Source organism: Nuphar pumila, chromosome 2, assembly GCF_984573655.1.
Source record: "Nuphar pumila chromosome 2, dmNupPumi1.hap1.1, whole genome shotgun sequence".
NCBI classification, from domain to species: domain Eukaryota; kingdom Viridiplantae; phylum Streptophyta; class Magnoliopsida; order Nymphaeales; family Nymphaeaceae; genus Nuphar; species Nuphar pumila.
In genome coordinates, this window is record NC_143250.1 from 118,786,537 (window position 1) to 118,808,191 (window position 21,655).

Here is a 21,655-nt window from a genome sequence, read left to right on the forward strand (position 1 = left end):
TCCTAAATTCATTTGGTTGACCTTTGTTTAGTCAAACCAAGGTTGCCAAACTAGGAAGCGGAAGCGGGAAACAATACGGGAAGAGGAAGCGAGAAGCGATGCATTTTAAAATTTATGCGAAGCGGGAAGCGAAGTTTCAATTTAAAAGCGAAATATGAATAAAAAATGAAGCAATATGGAATCAAATAAGAAACAAATAAAAACTAAAATAAAATCGATCATTCTTATATTTCATGATTTTTCTGTAAAAGAGTTAAATTTTTGTTAAAATCTAACAATGATGGTTACCAATTTAAAGAAAGTACATGGAAAGTGAGTGAAAGCGTGGGAGAAAATACATGAAAAAGATGAAAAGAAACGTGAGAAAAACATATAGTATGCATAGACCATGTGTATGAGAAGCATAGAAGAAGCGTGGGGGAATCGAGCTTGTCATGAAGTTTCGGAAGCGAGGAGTATCGCGCTTCTAAAGCGAGCTTCCCACCTACCTAAGAAGCTTCCGGTAACTCTGAGTCAAACTAAGTGACCAAAATGCAGGATTGGCTTTGGGCCTTTCCACTAGTGACTAAAATGGCCTCACTATTGATTTGTTTAACAAAAAAATATAAGCTGACATAAATGGGTTGTTCTACAAAGACAGGACAAAAATGTAATTTTATATCTCATTTTTTTTGTTGATTAGCATATTTCAATTTCCAGCTTGTATCTTTATTGATCTTTATTAATCATAATTGCTTGGAATTATTGCTCAAGAATTTGCACTTTTATAATGACATGCTTTGCTATATATTGGGAATTTGTAATCTACATATTCTGCACAATCACATGCACATATACATATGCCATGTGCAGATGCATTTATATACATGTACACACATGTACACATGGCCACGTCCTTGTGTCCCAGTTTCACAAAGTTCCCAGGTCATATAGTGTTTAGTAACATCGTGTCTGATACATCCTTGACTATTGTCAGTAGATATACATTAAGTGGTTTTCATGTACTCTTTTTTTGGAAGAATTGGAAACAATTAGCTGGCCCCTTTTCCTAGTCTTGGTCAAATTAGTATATTGATTCGGAACCTGTCTCCAAGTCTGCATGTTTTATTGAGATGCTCTTGTGAGCTGTACAAGGTTGGGGGTCTCCATTCACTGGATAGATACATTATATATATTTAGAGGCCAAATCTTGCATCTGTTTCTTGACCTAGTGAAACATCTTTGGGAACTATTATGCTTGTTCAGATAAGAATGTGGGTCATCTTTAGGGAATACTCTGCAATTAATAGTTAGAGTTAGCCAAGTTGGTGTTTGCTGAAGAGCAGCAATTGGGATTCTTGTGAGAGAATTCAGTAGTTTACAGATATTTGTGTGCTTGTTTTAGGTCAGTTATCACACTAGGTCCGTGTATTGTGAACAAAAAACTGTATTGTGATCTGTGCTCTGCAGTACCTGATTTATGCAAGGATTAGTGGCTTGTATAACTGCATTATGTGTGTTGTTGGTGTCTCTATGTTATAGGCATACTGAGTATTGCCAGTTGTGGTGCCTCTTTATATTATAATCATAATGAGTATTGCCAACCCTTTTTCCAGAAGGTCCTACTTCTTTTTAACTTTTCCACAATGGACATTTTTCTTTTGTGTTTGGTTAAGAGAAAAGGCACTCCTTGCATTGGATGATGGCAATCTGGCAATGATTGGTCTATTTTTTATATTATTAAGAGGCATTCTATGTTGAATTGATGTTGCTGCAGTGTCATGATCGATCTGGTTCAGCCTTCATGTTGAAGTTTTCTAAGATAAATCCATGTGGTTAATAATAATCAGAAGAGTAATTTTAATAATGATCTCTGGATAAAATGATGAAACCTGCTGTGCATCTATCCAGTTGAGAGAGATGCCTTTGTGAATGCTGCTTGCTTGCTGTTTTTTCTATGCCTCATTTGATGCTTTAAATCACACAACCATAAGCCCCCAGCTTGCAGGCCTATTTGTGGATAACGTTGATGGACAAGAATGCCAGAATAAAAAGGTTCCTCTTCAACTCTTTGAGAAAGAGTAACTTGTCTTGCAATTAGTAAGAAAAATAATAGGTTGCAGACTTGTATCCTTAGCTAATCTTCATTCTGTATTTGGAATTTAAAATGCACTAAGAAAATAAAGTATCATGCAGAGTTTATGCTGATAACAAATAAAAAGTAAATTTGGAGAGAAAAACCATGGACATGGCTATGCTTTGGGGGGAGTGTCCTTTCAAAAAAGAATGTTCAAGGAGAAGTGGTTTTATTAAGACTTGGTTCAGCATTTCTTGATTCAAAGTGGTTTCACCAGCCATACAGTTTTTAGTGGATCTGGTCAGGAGTTTGTTAATCTGTTCAGGCTGCTTGTGATAAAATTCCAGAGAACCCATATGGTAACTGGAAGAGATACTTGTCTTTGCTATACACAATGGAGCAGGAACAAACATTCACTTTTAGCAAGCAAGTTCTATTTAGTTACACAGCAACGTACATGAGAAATAATCTTTTGAATGTAGTGCCGATGGAAGATTGTGTTTAAACAGTGAAAGTTTTGGATTCTAATCATATTGGTTAGTTATTTCGTGTTGATGCTTCATCTTAGAAAATCACAATTAAATTTCTCACTTTCTGGATGTCCTCTTTGCCCTTTCTTGATTTTATTCTAATTCTCCATTAAGAGGCAGCACCTTCCATTTCATTCTAATAATATCTGTGCATCAAATTAATTTTCTTTTAAATGATTGGATTGCTTGTGATTATCCTTATCTTATTGCTTTGGAGTTGATATTTTCTTCTGTCATGCAGACAGGAGAATGCAAAATGTTATCGGATAAATGTGCTGCAAATGAGATAAAGATTAACTCCCTTAAGACATTGGTAATCCTAATGGCCTTGGGTCCTTTCTTATCCCCAGTTTCTTATTGTTGAGCTTCGGATAGTTTGTTACATCATTATATCTGGTCTGTGTCATACTCATACTTGCGATACTTGAATTGATGATGCTTATTGGTATTTTCATGTTTTAATAATGTGTACAGATAGTATAACTCTAATTTCTATCATTAAATTGTAATTTCTAACTGACACAATGTATGTGTAGATTGAGAAGTTACAGAAGAAAAAACAAGAACTACAGATTTTTCTTGACATGTATAGCCAAGAATGCTTCGACAGAAGGTACTGTTGAATAATCACCATTTTTTCTCTCTGGATTATTATTTCCTAAATTTATAAATTTTGATGCAGGAAGATCTGATTTCCAATTGGCATATTTTTTGCTGATCAAATGTTACAGATGTGATCTACATGGTTTGTTTAGTAGGAAACTTGTTTTGAATAATGTGATTATGACAAGTAATTAGGTTTCTAAAGGGGTCTAAAAATCAACGGCCCACGATGTGCAAAAATTTCATAACTCAAAAGATCAATTTTTTACATCAGAAAAGCACAATCCAAGGCTTGATCCTTAGCAAACAAACCATGATGAACACATCTATGTGGTTAGATCGAGTCGATACAACTTGCACTTATGATTTCTAGCTCATTAGTTCCTTACCTTCATTAGTAGCAAATATTTTCCCTGTATATATAGCCGTGTCCCTTGTCATGTACCCTTCATACCCATACCCATGTGACATAGATGCTCTCTAGAACTTTATTACATACATCTCTGTAGTGTAGATCCCAAAATGGTATTTTGACATGAAAAGATGTCAGGTTTTGGGTCAATTTTTAATCTGGGCAAACTTACAGGAAATCTCTAGTTTATAGAATTGATTTTGTTAAGCCCTTTCATTTTGATAATGTTTCCCTAGTTAGATCATAATGGTTTTTTCATGGGAGAAAGTAAAGAAATATATTAATCACAAACAGTCACAAATGCTGGCCTTGGCTATATCTTGGCAAGGCAATTTCTTGTGATAATATAGGTTTAGTTGTTTAATCTCGGGAATATCTTGGAAAAATCTTAGTGCTTAATTTTTTTTAAAAAGTATGAAAATGGCAGAATACGTAAACCATATAAAAGAAAGAAGAAAAAATATATTTAAGATATAAAAAAGTAAAAGAATAAAAATAACTAACAATATCATGATTTTATCACGATATATATAAGTTTCTGATATTTTCTAAGTATCACAATATTTGACCTTTCATATCATTCTATCAATTTATAGAGATATTTCAAAATATTAGCTATATCTGTGATTACAACAACAACAACAACAACAACTACGCCTTCATCCCAAAACAATTGGGGTCAGCGATATGAACCAAAAAAGAAATTCATTTTGGGTCTTCCACATGAATCCTTTTCCTTCAATCATTTCTATCCAATGCCATGTCCTCGGTGAGGTTCAAAGCATTCATATCCTTACCTATCATCTCCATCCAAGTCTTCCTAGGCCTACCCCGACCTCTTTTAACTAATATATTTTCCCATTTCTCCAACCTTCTAACTGGAGCATCATTAGGCCTTCGCCGAATATGTCCAAACCACCGTAAACGATTCTCTCGCATCTTATTTTCAATGGGTGCAACACCTACCTTCTTACGTATCTCCTCGTTCCGAATCTTATCTTTTATTGTATTTTCACACATCCATCTAAGCATCCGCATCTCAGCTACACTCATTTTTTGAATATGATGTCTCTTGGCAGCCCAACATTCCGTACCATATAGTAAAGCGGGTCTATTAGTCGTCCTATAAAACTTTCCCTTCAACCGCAATGGCATTCTACGATCGCACAGCACTCCAGTTGCACTTTTCCATTTCATCCACCCAACCTTTATCCTATGATTTACATCTCCATCAATTTCTCCATACTTTTGAATGATGGATCCCAAATATTTGAAATAATCATTCACCGGTATTTCTTGCTCACCAAGCTTCACTACACTCCCATCACTACTTCGTTGCTTACTAAACCGACATTCCATATATTCAGTCTTACTCTTACTCAACTTAAAACCTCTAGCTTCCAATGTTTGTCTCCATAATTCTAACTTAGCATTAACCCCAGCTCTAGACTCATCAATCAAAACAATATCATCAGCAAACAACATACACCACGGTACATTTTCTTGAATTGATCTCGTAAGCTCATCCATCACTATCGCAAATAGGAAAGGGCTTAAAGCAGATCCTTGATGTAACCCAACCGTTATCGGAAAATTGGTTGTCACTCCTCCACAAGTGCGGACATAGGTTACTACTCCTTCATACATATCTTTAATTATACTAATGTACTTGAGAGAAACACCTTTCTTCATCATTGTCCACCAGAGAACGTCCCTAGGTACTCTATCGTATGCCTTCTCTAAATCAATAAAAACCATATGCAAATCTTTGTTCCTCTCTCTATATCTTTCAATAAGTTGTCTAAGAAGAAACATAGGTTGTTGGTTGACGAGGTAGTCGTCCCAACTGTATTGTGGAGGAGTACAATGTATGATTAAACATGGGCTTCAGCCAAGACAGGTTAGTGATGGAAGCATGAACATTGGCCGAAATGATTTCATGGATTACATAGATGTTCAAAGAACACTCCCTGAAAGTTCAGCTGTTCCTCTCTTTCCAACTTGCCCACCATGCAGTCAAGCGTCAGCATCTCCAAGCGAACTTCTATTTTTTATTTTTTGTTAATTGATTTGGTTCCCATAAAAGGTCCCTTATGCATACATCATTCTGAAAGTTTGCCCCATCTGTCTTCAAACGTTGTTGGAAAATTCACATCCAAAATAAACTCAAGGCTTATTATTTCCATCATTTTCACATGGCTTCCTTTCTTGTCACCCAGTTTAATTGGATTTACTAGTTTGGATTTAATTACTGGTTTGGATCCCGAATTGTCTATCTCTATTCTTGTCTTGTAACTTTTGGAAATTGTTAGGTTTGGGGGGTTCTTTTCTTTCCTTAACCTATAATGTGAACACTACTTCCTAAGTGTGAAGTTTTGGGGGTGTTTGTGTGTCGTGGAAACCTGGGGTTTTCATGAAAACACACAACTCATGCATTTCTTTAGGCCCCGCCATGGCAACACAACACCAGGGTCTCTTTCTTGGTGAACAAGGAAAGAGACCCTCAAAATCAATGCCCCCAAACCCCCATTTTCCGAAGACGATGTCATGGATTGTTTGCCTACTGTGTCATTCCGTGATATATAAATTAGCCTTTTGAAGGCGACACACCATGCACACCACTAATCATCAACTCTTGCTGGCAATTCCTGGATTTTCCATATAATCATTTTAATTTTTAATGGATTGGGCTTGACTAGATTCTACAAGCCTCAATTCATCCTCATTTGTGTTGATCCTTCCTTAAAAGAAACAGATACGTCATGACAAACCAAAACTTCATTTAAAGAAAAGAATCAATGTGATTGAGTTATGAGAAGTCGATCCATGCAAGGACACACCATCCATGGCTCCTATGTCATATCGTGCACACCAAGGTATGAATTTGCCTCAATGCATTTGGCATCTAGTGCCATTAACCATATGTCGGGTGAGAGATCTCTATTTAGTGATTATTATGCATTTAATCCAAAGCAGGGACCTGAAACTGGCTGATGGATCTCCTTATTGTACTTTTGGGAAAGGAACTGTTCACTCCTTGTTTCTCACTCTATTCTGTTCTCAATACACCAAAGTTTCCCATTAACCTTTTATCACTAAGTATCTTTACTAAGTACCTTAATAATTTTGTAACCTTTTATCGTTCTTATGTGTTTGAATACTTGAAGATGGAGTGGATCTTTGGTTGTGGATATGAAGACAAGGGCCATATATTTTGAGGATACCTCAATAATTGATGTCTAACAGTTCTCAGCTGTTATTTAGTTTTAGCCCATTTTATTATGGCAATGGAGATTAAGGCATTTTGTCTTTATGAAAAATGCAGATTTTTGTATCATGATGTCATCAATGCTAAGTGTGGTCAAGTACTATCAGAACCTTTTGGCTTTAAAGATCAAAATACTTTGAGGCATTTATAGGATCAAAGTGTTTGTTGTTTCCATTGTTTCTATTTTGAGCTATGTCACATGGGTGCGGGTGCGGGGGTGCGACACTTTCAAAAAACTTGGGTGCAGGGGTGCGGCAAAAATATAAAAAATTATATATATATATATTATATATAATTTTTAAATTTTAAGTTTTTAACCGTTAACAACAGTAACACTAATGAAATAAAAAACAATTATCATAATATCATCAAATCAATTCATCATCATACATGCAATAAATCAAATTAACAATCTACAATTCTATTCTACATCATAAAAACTAACACCACAATTAAATCAATCTAAATATATTATAGAAACAATAAAATAAGTAAAGCAGAAAAAAGTAAATTATATAGTATACTAACAAAAGAAGTAAAAAAGCATAATTGAATACCAAAAGTATATCCTACACAATGTATACGACGATGAGGTAATGAATAATAATAATTTTCTGCTTTATCATCAAATGCATTATAAGAAAGAAGACTGGGTTAAGATAAATCCATGTTTGTAATGTTGAAATCATGCTCTCCCTCTAAGTCATACTTTTCTGGGTTTACATCCCAAAATTTAGATGATCTTTGTCTACATTATTAAAAATTTTAAACAATTTAAAAATGTTAAATACAAGTATATTTAAATGAAAAAACTAAGAGATCGTCAAATAACTAAGAGAACAAATTAGTACCTGTGTTCATCATTAGTTCGCGAAAGTAGTCGAAGATTTGAATGAACATATACTAAATTCTCTACACGCTTGCTGGTGAGTTTGTTTCTCTTCATGTTGTGGATTTGAGAATCTGTGCTCCAATTTCTTTCACAACAGGATGAATTAGTAGGCTGAGATATCAATCTCAATGGAAGACGTTGGAGAAGAGGTGTTTCTGATCCAAATGTTGACCACCATGTAATAAGATCTATATTATTCTCCTCTCTCGCGAGTAATGCCTGTCCATATAATCTCGAAGATGCAAATTTTTCAAACTCTTGTGTGACTTGATTTAAAATATATGATTCTGGATAAAGTCTTGTCATACACATATTTCTATGCCTTAATAGCTCTGGGTCTAAATTTGGAGGGACACAACCAATACCATATTTCTACCACTTTTTTGCATAATATTTTGGATTAAGAGAATGTGCCATGCAATGCAAAAGAGTGTTGCTCTTATCCCATCGTCTGACTAAAACTAAATAAATATGGTTAAAAATTTCTGAATCATCCAATGCAGGATTTTTTCCTTCATGCTTGAAAACTACAACTTATATTTTTTCAATCATATTATCCCACATTTCATAAACTTTGTAAAACATGGGCTCAACCTTATCAACTTCTCTCAATATTTCTCAAATAGGTTGCGTAAATTGAAGGAAATATACGACTCTGTCCCAAAACTCTTCATCAACAATGAATTTCTTAAATTCTTGAGCCTTGACATCATCATCAGCATGATAGAATATTCAATTCTCATCAGTCACCATGCTAACCAAAGCATTCTTCATTTCCTTAATCCTCTTCACCATCACACGCAAAACGTGTTTCAACGACCTTCAACAATTTCAGGTCAGAATGCCTATTAAATATAGCATTAGCATGATGATGGTTGACAACAAAATTCTTAATACTTTTGACATTTTTTTCTAATTCCTCAATCCATGAACATAGAGCATATGCTGGTGAATTTTCTTCTTCTTCGGGGTTGCAGATGCTCTTGAGGGCCAGATTCAAGCTACGTGATACAAGGAAGTCCGAAAAATATGAGGATACTCACTCTCCAAACTCAATGCTGTACTTCTACAAACTGGAGCGTTGTCTGTGATGATTTGTACTACTTTCTGATCACCTACTTCTTTTATTACTTTTATAAACAATCCCTTCAAATACTCAACATTTTTATATTCTCTAGATACATCAACTGCTTTCAAGAATACTGGGCCATTAAGCGAAGAAATAATGAAATTGATTAGTGGACGCCTTTGAATATCTGTCCACCCATCAGAAACAATGAAAACTCCATTTTGCTCCCATGAATATTTTTTAATCTCTAGCAATCTCTCAATATTTGCCCTCTCTTCTGCAAAAAGTGTGGTTTATAGTTTTTTCTGAGTTTGGAGGTACATAGTCAGTCAAATTATAATTTGCCAAAGAAGTAACTAAATCCTTCTAATAAGGATTTTTAGCTGCATTAAATGAGAGTAAACTAGAATAAAAATACTTTCCTACTTTTCTATCCATCTCCTCCCTTTCATATGTATTGAATGCTGCTTGTATCATTTCTCTTCCTTTACCTCCTACATTTACTTTTCTTTTTTTTTCTTTTGACCTTTTTTTAGTGGCTTAGAAATGACACACTAATTGCATAAGAATCACTCATTGTCTTTCTCTTCTCATATTCTTCTTGTATTGTTTTCGCATTGCCTCATCAACTCTTCTGTATCCTGAAATGCCATGTCCTGGTATTTTCAACAAATGAGCCTTAATTCTTGTGTAAGACCCAACAAAATCTCTTGTTTTCACCACCTCCTTCAGTTTTTGCAAGCTTATCTATATGTGCCCATAGTGCCCCCCCATCATCACATGTTGGGGTTAAAAAACTTGAATCAACACTCCAACTACAACTACCAGCAGAACTCACATGTGGGGATGATGATGATGATGATGCAAGTCCTTTCCCTTTATTAGACATTTTTGTCTAAAAACAAAAAAAATGTTATATTAAAATCAATTATGCACACGATCAAGATTAAAAATATTGAGTGCAAGGTCAATAACATATACAATAAGTTTTAAAAAATATAGTAGTAGTGCGTATAAATAAATACCGAAAGGGTTCTTAAATAAAAATTGTATGTACGTGTCATTAAAAGCTGCATGTACAAGTGTTACCAAAACCGTATGTACATAGGCACTAAAAACTGCATGTACATGGCATCATCCAAAACACATATACATGTGCACAACAAAAAGAAAATGCACATACCTCTTCATTAAAACACATATATCATAAAAATTGTATGTAAATATACAACAACAATGATGCAGGTACATAGGCTTTTTTAGAGGAAACACATATACCTCTACAGATACAGGTTTGCATAACAGCAGATATACATAGCTGATAGAAAAAAAGAAAAAAAAAGCAAACAACCTACTGATATGCATGAAAATCCCAACATACAGTATATCCAGATTTGCAGGAGCAATGCATACGTGCGCAATACAGAGAAATAATTAAATTGCACCTGTGCACACTAAAATAACGAATATATAGGTAAACAAGGAATATAGAATTTTTGCACGAATCCTAAAACCCATTCCAATCCCTATCAAACAGAGTTTTTTTTTTTTGAATTTGAACCCTAACATGAGCATCTGTCAAACAAAGTTTTTTTTCCCTAAAATCCAACATGAACCTCTGTAAAAAAAAAATCTGATTCTCGTTGCTTTAAAACCCAACGTGAACATCTATAAATAAAACCAGATTTTTCAACACCTAAAATTACAGCTTTTTCATCAATCTAAAATACAAGTTTTGCATCAATTAAAAATACAGATTTTGCATCATCTAAATGAGAGAGAGAGAGAGAGAGAGAGAGAGAGAGAGAGAGAGAGAGAGAGCATACCGGATGGTGTCGCTCGAGGTCGTCGCCGACGTCGGGGTAGGGAGACTGGTCGTCACTGGCGTCGGGGTTGGGTTGTCGCCGGCATCGGGGTTGGGTCGTCGCACAGTCGAGGTCGGAACGATTAGGGCAATTTTTTTCTGCCCTAATCCTCCTCTCAACCCTTTTTATCATTTTTTTTTTAAAGTCTAAACGTTGGATATTTATGACCCTGGGTGCGGTCAACGCACCCTGGGTCGGGTTGACCGCACCAGGTGCCGCACCTGCGTCGCGTCGACGCGGGTGCGACACCTGGTTGGCCGAATCTCTGTGACTTAGGTTTTGAGGGATGAGGAATGTGTTTCAAAATAGATTGTGCTCCATTGTCTTGAATTGGCTGGGCTGACCGTTTAAAATGACCTTAAAAAGGTCAGTAAAAGTGGAATTGGTGGAGGTAGGGGCTTTAATTGGGGGTTTAGTTTTTTTTCTTGCAAGGGGTGGTTTTTAATCATTATATTTGGTTTCTACCTGACATCTTGTTGAGGTTTTGAAATGTTAAAGCCCGTTATGTTATGGTAGTGGAGGGCACTTGCCATCATATGAGATTATGACTTCTTGCAACATTTTAATTTTCCTATTGGCTGCAAGTATAGTGAGGATTTGAGGACAGCATTGCTATTTCATGTCAAAGTGCATGGGTTATTGGAGTGTGACAACCTTGTGCATCTCTAATGTTATATATGTCTCTATGGAAAGAAGCAGGGTAGGCTACAATTGTTATGTAATAAACACACTTTTGGCTATCAAAGATGTAGAAGAAAGATATGGATACCCTACGATGAACTAGTGTTTTGGTGTTTGCTGGTGCTGATCATTCGTAGGTTAGCTGTTGTCCTGTACCTTAGCGTCTTTTCTGCTAGCAGGTTTTTATTCGTAAAATTTTTTCTGCTCTTGTACTTGATTAACTGCAGCTATTATTATGCAAGTAGCAATAAAGAAGCTAAGAAATTTGGTATGGGATTGGTGGTTTGTGGCTAATACACTTTTTGCTACTGGTTAGAACTGTGATCTATTGTATCTATGGAACATCGTGTGCAGATGAGGATGCACAGGGTTGTTGGGCCAGTGATCCTGGTCCTTGCTTTCTGCTAAGAACAAATATTTGGTCCATTGGGATGGTTGTGGCAAACATTAGGCACATTTACGTAATGGCTGTGGCCCAATCTTATTGCGTCTGTGAAAAATGGGGCTTGACCCTGCATAACATGTCTGCTATACTATGTCACATGGGTGCGGGTGCGGGTGCGGGGATTCGGCACTTCCAAAAAACCCGGGTGCGGGGGTGCGGCAGGGGCAAAAATGTATATATGTATATATATATATATATAGGTTCAACCGGCACGGGTCGGGGTCCAGTTATCGACCCAGCCTGCTGCTTTCTGTTGACTGTCATGATTCAATCATGTCTGAAATTCCCTGGTCTTCACGAAAAAAAATATTAGCAAACGTTTGATGTGGTTTGTTGGAGAGAGTCTTTACGAGGCCTACGGCTCCACTGCCACGCCACTGCCTAGGGTTCTTCAAATTTCATTTTACATACAGTTGCACACAGATGACAGCTAAAAGAAATTTATTGGATTTGACATGTGGAAAAGAGAGGTCTACACAAGGCTACAACATCTCGTCAGGAGAAAAGTGAATACAAATACCCACCAAGGCTACCACCATCATTATCATTTATTATGGAGGGAGAAAATCCTTGACGAAGAAGGATCTGGATCGTTGAAGCCTTGAAGGATAAAGACTTCAAAAGGCTCTTGAATTTTGGTTTTAATTTTTGAGGAAGATGGATCATCATTTCCAAGTTAACAATGTGTTTTCCAACGCTGCGAATTAATTGTTTGGAGGCAGGAATAGCATGGGAATCTGGGATGCCAACAAAGCTCGTGAGATATTGTGGTCACAAGTGCCCCTTTATAAAACAAGAGCAACATCAAGCAACTGTCAGCAGATTTTTTTTTTTTAAAATTCCGCAGCCCATTTCGTAGGGCAATTTTAAAAAAAAAAATCCAAAAAATGGACCTAAATGACCCTGGGTGCGGTCAACGCACCCAGGATCGGGTTGACCGCACCCGATGCCGCACCCGCACCCGAACCCGCACCCGAACCTGCGTCGAGTCGCGTCGACGCGGGTGCGGCACCTGCTAGCCGAATCCCTGTGACATAGCTGCTATATGTAGCTGATGAGCCTTGCAGGTTGTAAATTGGGCCTGGTGTTTGTTTCCCATTGATAGCTTGTATCAAAGGTCATCCTAATTTCCAGGCACATATAGAAACTTGCTTGGTGTTCGTTGACTAAATCCTTATTCGATTCAGTCTAGTAGGACAGCTTGTTTGCAGCTGCTACATTACATGCTAAGATGGTTCATGCACGTGCTTATTAGCCCAAAGACATTCTGTGAGCCAACCTCTTTTCTGCATTCCTTTTTATTTTGTTGCCATTGCACATTACATTGATCCTCCACTTGTTGGTACATCTTTTGAACACTTGGGCAAGATGGCCATATGCTATTCATAGTTCAAGATTGGTCCTTGACCTTATTACCATACTCTCAGCAGTATAGCCTATTTGTTATTGTACCTTCTCTGCGAAAGCCCATCGCGATTCTGTAAGTGATGGTTGATTTAACGTATTAAAATTTTTCATATCAACTTGAGAAATGAGGTGTCATAGTCTCGACTTCCAAGTTTCTATTGTGCACTACTCTTTGCTTGAATATGTCTAGTTACCTTATCAACTGAATCTCATAGCAGAAAGAAATAAGTGCATTTCTATTATTGCTTTTGAAATTGGAATAGACATGCATGGATGGTATATGAATTAGAATGTTCTTGCTTTAGTACGAACACTTACTTTCTAGTGCTTTGGTGTCTTCTTGAGGATTGAAAAAATAGAATAGAACATGCCATTCAAGGAAGTAGGAGTGGGACACTTCTAAAAATTTAGGAATCTTAACGACTTGGAAGCGGATGGTGACAAGAGAATCGAACCGAAAGTGACCTAGGAATTGAATTGGAAGCGAAAAAGGATTCAAAGGGGCAAATGAAGAGAGAATTGAGTGGGAAGCGAATAAGAATCAAACAAGAAACAAAAACATAATTATTTTTCTAATTAACCAAAATATAAAATTCATGTTATCATTGGACAAAATAAAGCAGTACATAACATTCAAGCTGATCTATTAATCTCAAAATTAAATCATATATGCAGGTGCAATCATTTAACAAATGCATCCTATTGCAAGCATTTAATAATGAACCCCTCTGCTCCTTTGTTTTCTCGTTTTCTCTTTTGTTTACAACAGGAAATGGAACCAAGAGAGAAATAGAGAGCAAAACAAGTTACAAAACAGGGAAAAATGGGCAACTGTTACATTTGCTAAAGTGAAAAACAGGAAAAAAATGCAGAATCAGCAGAAAAAAAAAAAAGAAAACAATGCAAGGGAAGGAGGAGGAGGAGGACACGTCCACCGGAATGTTGCCTCTAACTTTGACACCGGAATGTCGTTGGAAAATCTCGCACCGTTGCTCAGCTCGCGAGAGGGAATCTCAATTGAAAGAGCGAGCCCTAAATCCATACCTTTTGGTTTTTATATGGGGTTATGGATTTACAAGCCAAATGACCTTTTTGTCTTTTATAATTTGTTTTAATTTTAACCATTTTTCCTATTTTTTGGCTCAAAAGGTAAATTTAATGTGGTCAAAAATGGCAAAACATAAACTTAAGGGGAATTTTGATTCCCCCACTATAGGAAACACGGTTCCAAAAATTAGGAATGATATTCCCTTTTTAGGGAATCACATTTCCTAATGTAAGGGAGAACGATTCTCTTGCGAGTGGAAATGCGGTTCCCAAAATAGGGAAACACATTGCAAAGGGAATCACGCTTCCCTTATACGAGGAAGCACGATTCCCCAAAAAAGTAACGCTTCCACATGCATTTCAGAAGTGCTGCATTTCGTGCTTCCGAAATGCATTTCGGGGAAGCGTGCCTCCAGTAACCCTGGAATAGAAACATTTAGAGCCTAGCATGTATTCTAGTAGAAAGACCTTTAGCATAGGGGTAAGGAATGAGAAGCTGTATTTGTAACTTGTCAATGTGAAACTTACTGTACTGCTGCCATAATACAATCTGTTGCTACATGATCTATGGCTTGCTTGAACTGCTAACTACAACGATCAGATAAAATTGGATGATGATAAGCTAGATTTTTTTTCTTCAACTAAGCACTAATTCATCTACGTGTCTATTTCATTATTATTGTTATGGTCATTGAACACTGTTGTAAATTCTCTAATTGTTCAGATCGTACCAAGCATTAATATTATAGCCTGTAGCCTGAACATTTCTGTGTCACACAGTTTGGTTCTTTAAGCTTTATAACATGCTACTGTTGCCAAGCGATCATCAGAATTTCCCATCATGATTTATGGTCATGGTCTGCAGCCAGAATGTTAAGGATCCCACATTCCTTTTTTTACTTTGGATTTCTCTCTAATGGAATTCTACTTACTTTTTTTTTCAACTGCCTGAATTGCCAGGTCTTTCAGCCACCCAACAAGTTTTCACTTTTAACATTCTTGGATGCATTTATGCTTCACTTTAACATTCTCTGATGTATTCATGTTGCAATTTAGCAGTCTCCTAGATGCTTCTAGGTCCCTAATGCATCAGTATTAAGATGGATGGACACTAATGTCTAAACTAAGACATCTGGATGTGGCCCTTGATGCACATTTTTTAAGCCATAGAGTGTCAGAGAAAATGTTGAGCATGGAAACATCATTTGTCTTACATGGTCTCGAGTATGTGTAACACTGTCAAATTTGGATACTCCATGTCAAACACAATGCCAAGCTTTGATTCTTCATGTTGGGCACAGTGAGTATTGGACACTTGAATATCTCTGCCCCACTTGGAGGGGGCCCTCATCCTCCAGTTTTCTCTTCGAAAAAAGGCGTCTCTCTGCACTTAAGTGTCAGACTTGTAGGGCTCCATTGGCATAATATTCTTTCATTTACTCCCCCTCCCACACACTTTTTTCCCCTCACTTCCCTTACCTTGATGTGTGTGTATGTGCTTACCAAAACTTTCTGGAATTTCAATCTTTGGTTGGTATCCAGAAAGAATCCCAAATACAAGAGTAACCCTTTAAGTATTGACTATTGAGATACCCTTGGGGATTAATCATTGGTTGATGCATCAACATGCTTGTGATGACAAGCATAACATTAGATGAGACTGACTTGGGATCCTTTGGTTTTTGAGGACTATCTAGAAGAACAATTATTTTTCTCCTTAGTATACTTATTTTAACATGCATATTGTTGTTACTTGTTTATTTTTATCTAGAATACCCACCATATTGTTTTTTTTCTGTATATATGTCCATATTTCATATGAATCTTAATTATCAATAAAATAACTATGGAATGAAATTATAATATGAAAATTGACATGTTAATGCATTGCATTGTTTAGGTTTACATATCTAGTTTCTTAAGTTTTTTTTCTTTTTATATTTATGTTTCTAGTTTCTACGACTCAGCATGTCTGACACTGTATTGTCATCTTCAACACTGACAGCCATGTCAGTGCCCATGTAACATAAATTGGAGGGAATTTATGATAATCCTTTTGGGATTGTTCTTGTTTTTATATTTTCTTGTTAGCTAATGCTTTTGTGATAAAAATATGAATGTTCTTCCACCCATCAAATGAACAGTCTTGTGGTTCCATTTTCATTTGATTTCTTGCATGTACAAGGATCAATTTCACGTTAAACAATGATCAGGCTTTTGCTGATCAGACTTTTTTTTGTTACTACAGGGATGTGATGGAGATCAAAGAATCAGAACGTAGAGCTTGTATGCAAGCTGAGATGTTGAAATTTGCTTTAGATGAACACGGCCTGGAGTTGCGAGTAAGAGCAGCGAATGAGGCTGAAGCTGCATGTCAACAAAGGCTTACTGCAGCTGAAGCTGAAATATCTGATCTAAGGGACAAATTGGATGCTTCACAGAGGTTATATTTCTTTTTTTGTTTACTTAATGCCTATATGATGCACTATAGTTCATCCACCTGAAGCCTGTCATTATTATTATTTTATGGTCTTCCATTAATTTTGTGCTGCATATCATACACATTGCTAGCGATGTTTTTATGGTACCTTCATTGAGATTTGGAGGATTTCTCTGTGGACACCCTACCCTTCTTTTCATCTTTGTTAATATTAAAAACAGGCGTCTACAATATTTGTATGTGCACAGACTCACCTGCAATTTATGAAGTGGATTCAGATAATCGCGTGCCTACTGTTTTTCAACTTTCTTGGAAAGGATGAAATGACATTTATGTTCTTTTCTTGTCTTCTCTTGGCCACATAAGAAAAGTAGGCACCTTGTTGAAGTGATAATGGTTAGCTAGTGCCCACTAGATCAGAATCAATGGCATATGGGACTGAGTGTGCTCATGCTCCAGGCAGATGTACTGCCTTGACAGAACGACTTGCTGCTTCATTTCTTCGTCACCTCCTCTTCTCCACCACCACCTCCTCCTCCTTTCTCTCTGCATATTTCTCCCTTAACATGATAGTAGAGCTCCTTTCTAACGTCTTCAACCATAAAATCCATGTAGTTCACTGCGCATGGGCACCAGAGAAATTTTTATATTAATTTTGAGCTATTCTTCTTGCACCTTGAAATGCTTTTATCACCTCTAAAAATATGACAACCAACACTTTGTCCTCATTCTAACATGTTAATAAACTTCAAAAACATCACTCACTTAGGGCTTGTGACCAAAAAGTTTATCAAGTTACATTGTCTAATGTCCATCATCCATCCATTTCCCATAATGATGTGTCTTTCAAAGACTTTTTAAAACCACACCATTGTTTGCTTCAACATTTTTTTCCCTAAAAAATGATAGGATCATCTTATAAGCAGACTCTGTGCTGTTAATGTCCACCTTCTCGATGATATGTTTTGAAGCCATAATAAAACTTATATTAAAATCCATGTAGTGCATTGTGCATGGGCACCAGAAAAAGCTTTTTTTGATTTTTAACTATTCTTTTTGCAACCTTGAAATACTTTATCACCTCTAAAAATATGACAACCGACACTTTGTCCTCATTTTAACATCAACAAACTTCAAAAACATCACTCCCTTAGGGCATGCAACCAAAAATTTTATCAAGTTACGTTGCCCAATGTCCATCCATCCATTTTCCATAATGGTGCGACTTTCAGACTTTCTAAAAATACACCATTGTTTTAACTCTAAAATGATTTGCTTCCACATTCTTGTCCTCAAAAATGATAAGAGCATCTTATAAGCAGACCCTGTGCTGTTAATGTCTACCTTCTCAATGATATGCTTTGAAGCCATTAGTAAAACCTATGTTAGGTTGGGTACCTGTGGTCATTTAGTCAGGAAATAACTGCCAATTCTTTTTCCTGGACCCATAAACTCTCTCCTTGAGTCAATTCCTTTCATCTTTTTTTTCCTTTGGGGGTGGGGGGGGGGGTGGGAGTACAGTGCTACAACTAGTACCTGTCATGATAACTACACCTTTGCTCTGGTACTGCTGAAGAATCCACATTTTTTCTTCATGAGTACTGCTAACATTGCTTTCAACATTCTCATTGCCTCAAAGTCCTCAACATGCTCAGGATGCACCTCTTCTCATAGTTCAAACATGGTCTACCTCCAAGTTTTATATTTTTTATCCTTTTTCTGTAATTTTTGTACAGCAAGTTGCTTATATGTTATTTTAAAACTTATGACCATTTTCTAGAGGTGCATGAGGCAACATTTTACCTTGTAGCAAACAAATGATACTTCATTCCGAATATGATTACATGAAGCTCCCTCTCATAATGCTTCCATCAGTTAACAAACCTATTATTCTCATAGACAAAAATTGCAATGTTCCCGAGCCGGGTCTCTAGAAGTTATTTTTGGAAAAAAATGGATTTATGACAACTCTTTCAAAAAATATAGATTCTATGATACCAGATCCTCAAAATTAGGAAGAGGATGGGTGTAGCTGAAGAGATTTGAGAGAGAGAATGTGGGAAAATGGATGAGTAGGCAGAATTGGCTAGGAAATAGATGTAATTGAGAGGGAAAAGTAGTTAGAAAGGATGGAAAAGAGGTTAGAGTGGTGGAAATCTCATTGAAGGAATTCTAGCTCAGATGAGCCAATTTCCAGCTAGGAATTTTCCTAACCAGAGCCCAATTTCTGACTAGTATTACTTGGGAGGCCAAAAACACGAGACTTCTATTGTATTAGCCAAAAGATGTTACACTGAGCTAATGAACCTCTATTTGTAGGTTCTATGAGCTATTCAAAATGACAATGTTGCCTATGAATACAAGTATGTATGCCCAACCCAAGTACATATACCCAATTCAATTTACAAAAGTTGATCCCATACTATGTCACATGAACTTGCCAAATAGGCCACCACACCCATGTCGATGCGACACGATGTGGGTGCGCGTGCGGCACCCAGTGCGGTCAATAAACCATGGGTGCGGTAAACTAGCACCCAGGGTTATTTTTGTCCAAGATGGACTCATTCAACTTTGACTGAGTCCATTTTGGTCCATTAAAAAAAGGGACGAGACTCAAGAATGGGGTACCTCGAGCCTCCCCATTAAAAAAAGAAGGGGCGCCCTAAGCCCCATCCCCATTAAAAAAAGAAGGGGTACCTTAAGCCCCCCATTAAAAAAAGAAGGGGGTACCTTGAGAATGGGGTACTTCGAGAAGGGTAGGGGTACCTCCAGAAGGGGCAAAGAGGGACGGGGCTCGAGAATCCTCGAGAAAGGGTAAAGGGACGGGGGAGGGGTAAAAGGGTGGTGTTAAAAATTATATATATATAACCCCTCCTGCACCCCCGCACCCAAGTTTTTTTAAAGTGCCGCATCCGCACCCGCACCCGCACCCGCACCGACACCTATGTGACATAAATCCCATACTAAGAACATAAAATGAACACAAGGGAGCCTACTAGATCCAACAAAGGCTTGTATCATTCTACTTCTTACCTCATGGTTTTGAGCTTTTTGGCCCTCTTCTACCTTCAAAAACATAGTATGGATCTAACCTTGGTTAAGATGGATGAGGCAAATACTTCAATATTTCACACAAATCTGGCATAAGGGTTGGATAAGATCCTGCAAAAATTGGGCTCTCTAGGGTCAGATTAGGAAAGATCTTACAAAAATTGAGCTTTCTATCCTTAGATCACCACTAAACCATGATAATTCCTAAATTTTGATGATGAAACCTACTAAAATCGGTGGAGAAGAAATTTCTTTTGTGTTTTTGGTGTTAAAATGATTGCTTTTTTTTTGCTAAAAAGCCAACCAAAGCTGGTTGGACGGCTTAAAAGACTTGCTGGAAGCATGCAATTTTGTGCAAATTCCGACTTGTACCATATAGTACAATACACCCATATATCATGCAATGTGGGCTGGTGCAACCCTAATAATCATTATTTAACAATTGTTAATGGTACATGATACATCATATTGCATGGGGGATTGATACCATGTGTTGAATCAAAGTGCCATACATGACATTGTAGATGACATGCTAGGAGCTATGGACGGTATGGTAGGAGCAGCATGTTGGGGATTGCATGAATGTAATGGACACATGCTGGGCAATTTTTGGTCCATTTATCTAACATGTGAGGCAGCTTTTGATCTATGCCAACAGTTCTTTGTTGAGTGTTTTATGAGACCACACACATTACAAGGGGCTTTAGGAGATATGCACGTGGCCAAGTAATTATAGGTGAAGGAGATTCCCTGGCCGATATTAAATGTGCCTCTGCCAGCCAAAATATTGATTATTTTCTATTGTTCAATCAAATTGAGATCTTCGATGTCTGTATTCTCAACAACCTCCACTAGTAATATCAACTCATGAATGTTCTGCATTTGTCATGAGCTAGAGGAACTGCAAACCAACATAAAATCATGTTTATCTGCAACTCTTTAAAAGTAGGTTGCAGTACTCTCTTTGTGACCATGGTGCTAAAAGCTTTGTATGTAGGTCCAAGACTTGGTAGTGTTTGAATGATCTTCCTTCTCTGACAGGATTTCCAACAACTACCAATTAATCCGTAATTGCTTTCACCTTGTTCAAATATTCAATAATTGGTCAATTTGGAAAACTGTCAAGTCTCAACTGATTTTTGTTGATCCATTTTTTCAGAGTGATGGAGGGATGTGGTTCTATTTGAAGTTGAATTGGGTGATATAGCATACCCTATATCTTATTCCAGTTCAAGCTGCTTTAGATTTTACTGCGGTTAGCTTAACAAAGGCGAATGCTATGTGTGGGAATAAAACACTTACTATGATATATGCATTTGTAAAAAGTCCTTAAAATCAAACCACCCAAGTCATTTACATTGTACCATCATTTTTTTGAAGTGTCTTAAAGAAATAGTTTGGGTGGATGAAATGAAAAAGTGCAACTGGAGTGTTGTGCGATCGTAGAATGCCATTGCGGTTGAAGGGAAAGTTTTATAGGACGACTATTAGGCCCGCTTTACTATATGGTACGGAATGTTGGGCTGCCAAGAGACATCATATTCAAAAAATGAGTGTAGCTGAGATGCGTATGCTTAGATGGATGTGTGGAAATACAATAAAAGATAAGATTCAGAACGAGGAGATACGTAAGAAGGTAGGCGTTGCACCCATTGAAAATAAGATGAGAGAGAATCGTTTACGGTGGTTTGGACATATTCGGCGAAGGCCTAATGATGCTCCAGTTAGAAGGATGGAGAAATGGGAAAATATATTAGTTAAAAGAGGTCGGGGTAGGCCTAGGAAGACTTGGATGGAGATGATAGGAAAGGATATGAATGCTTTGAACCTCACCGAGGACATGGCATTGGATAGAAATGATTGGAGGAGAAGGATTCATGTGGAAG

At 37.0% G+C, this 21,655-nt stretch overlaps 1 protein-coding gene across 1 annotated transcript in view; it reads left to right on the forward strand.

The window, feature by feature from the left end:
* Positions 1 to 21,655, forward strand: part of LOC149846908 (E3 ubiquitin-protein ligase BRE1-like 2) — a 93,575-nt gene that overhangs the window by 19,793 nt on the left and 52,127 nt on the right. Inside the window, exons 11-13 of the mRNA XM_089998200.1 lie at positions 2,828 to 2,899; positions 3,123 to 3,199; positions 16,524 to 16,718. Of these exons, the coding sequence (XP_089854326.1) occupies positions 2,828 to 2,899; positions 3,123 to 3,199; positions 16,524 to 16,718 (344 nt within the window). The remainder of the gene's footprint in view (positions 1 to 2,827; positions 2,900 to 3,122; positions 3,200 to 16,523; positions 16,719 to 21,655) is intronic.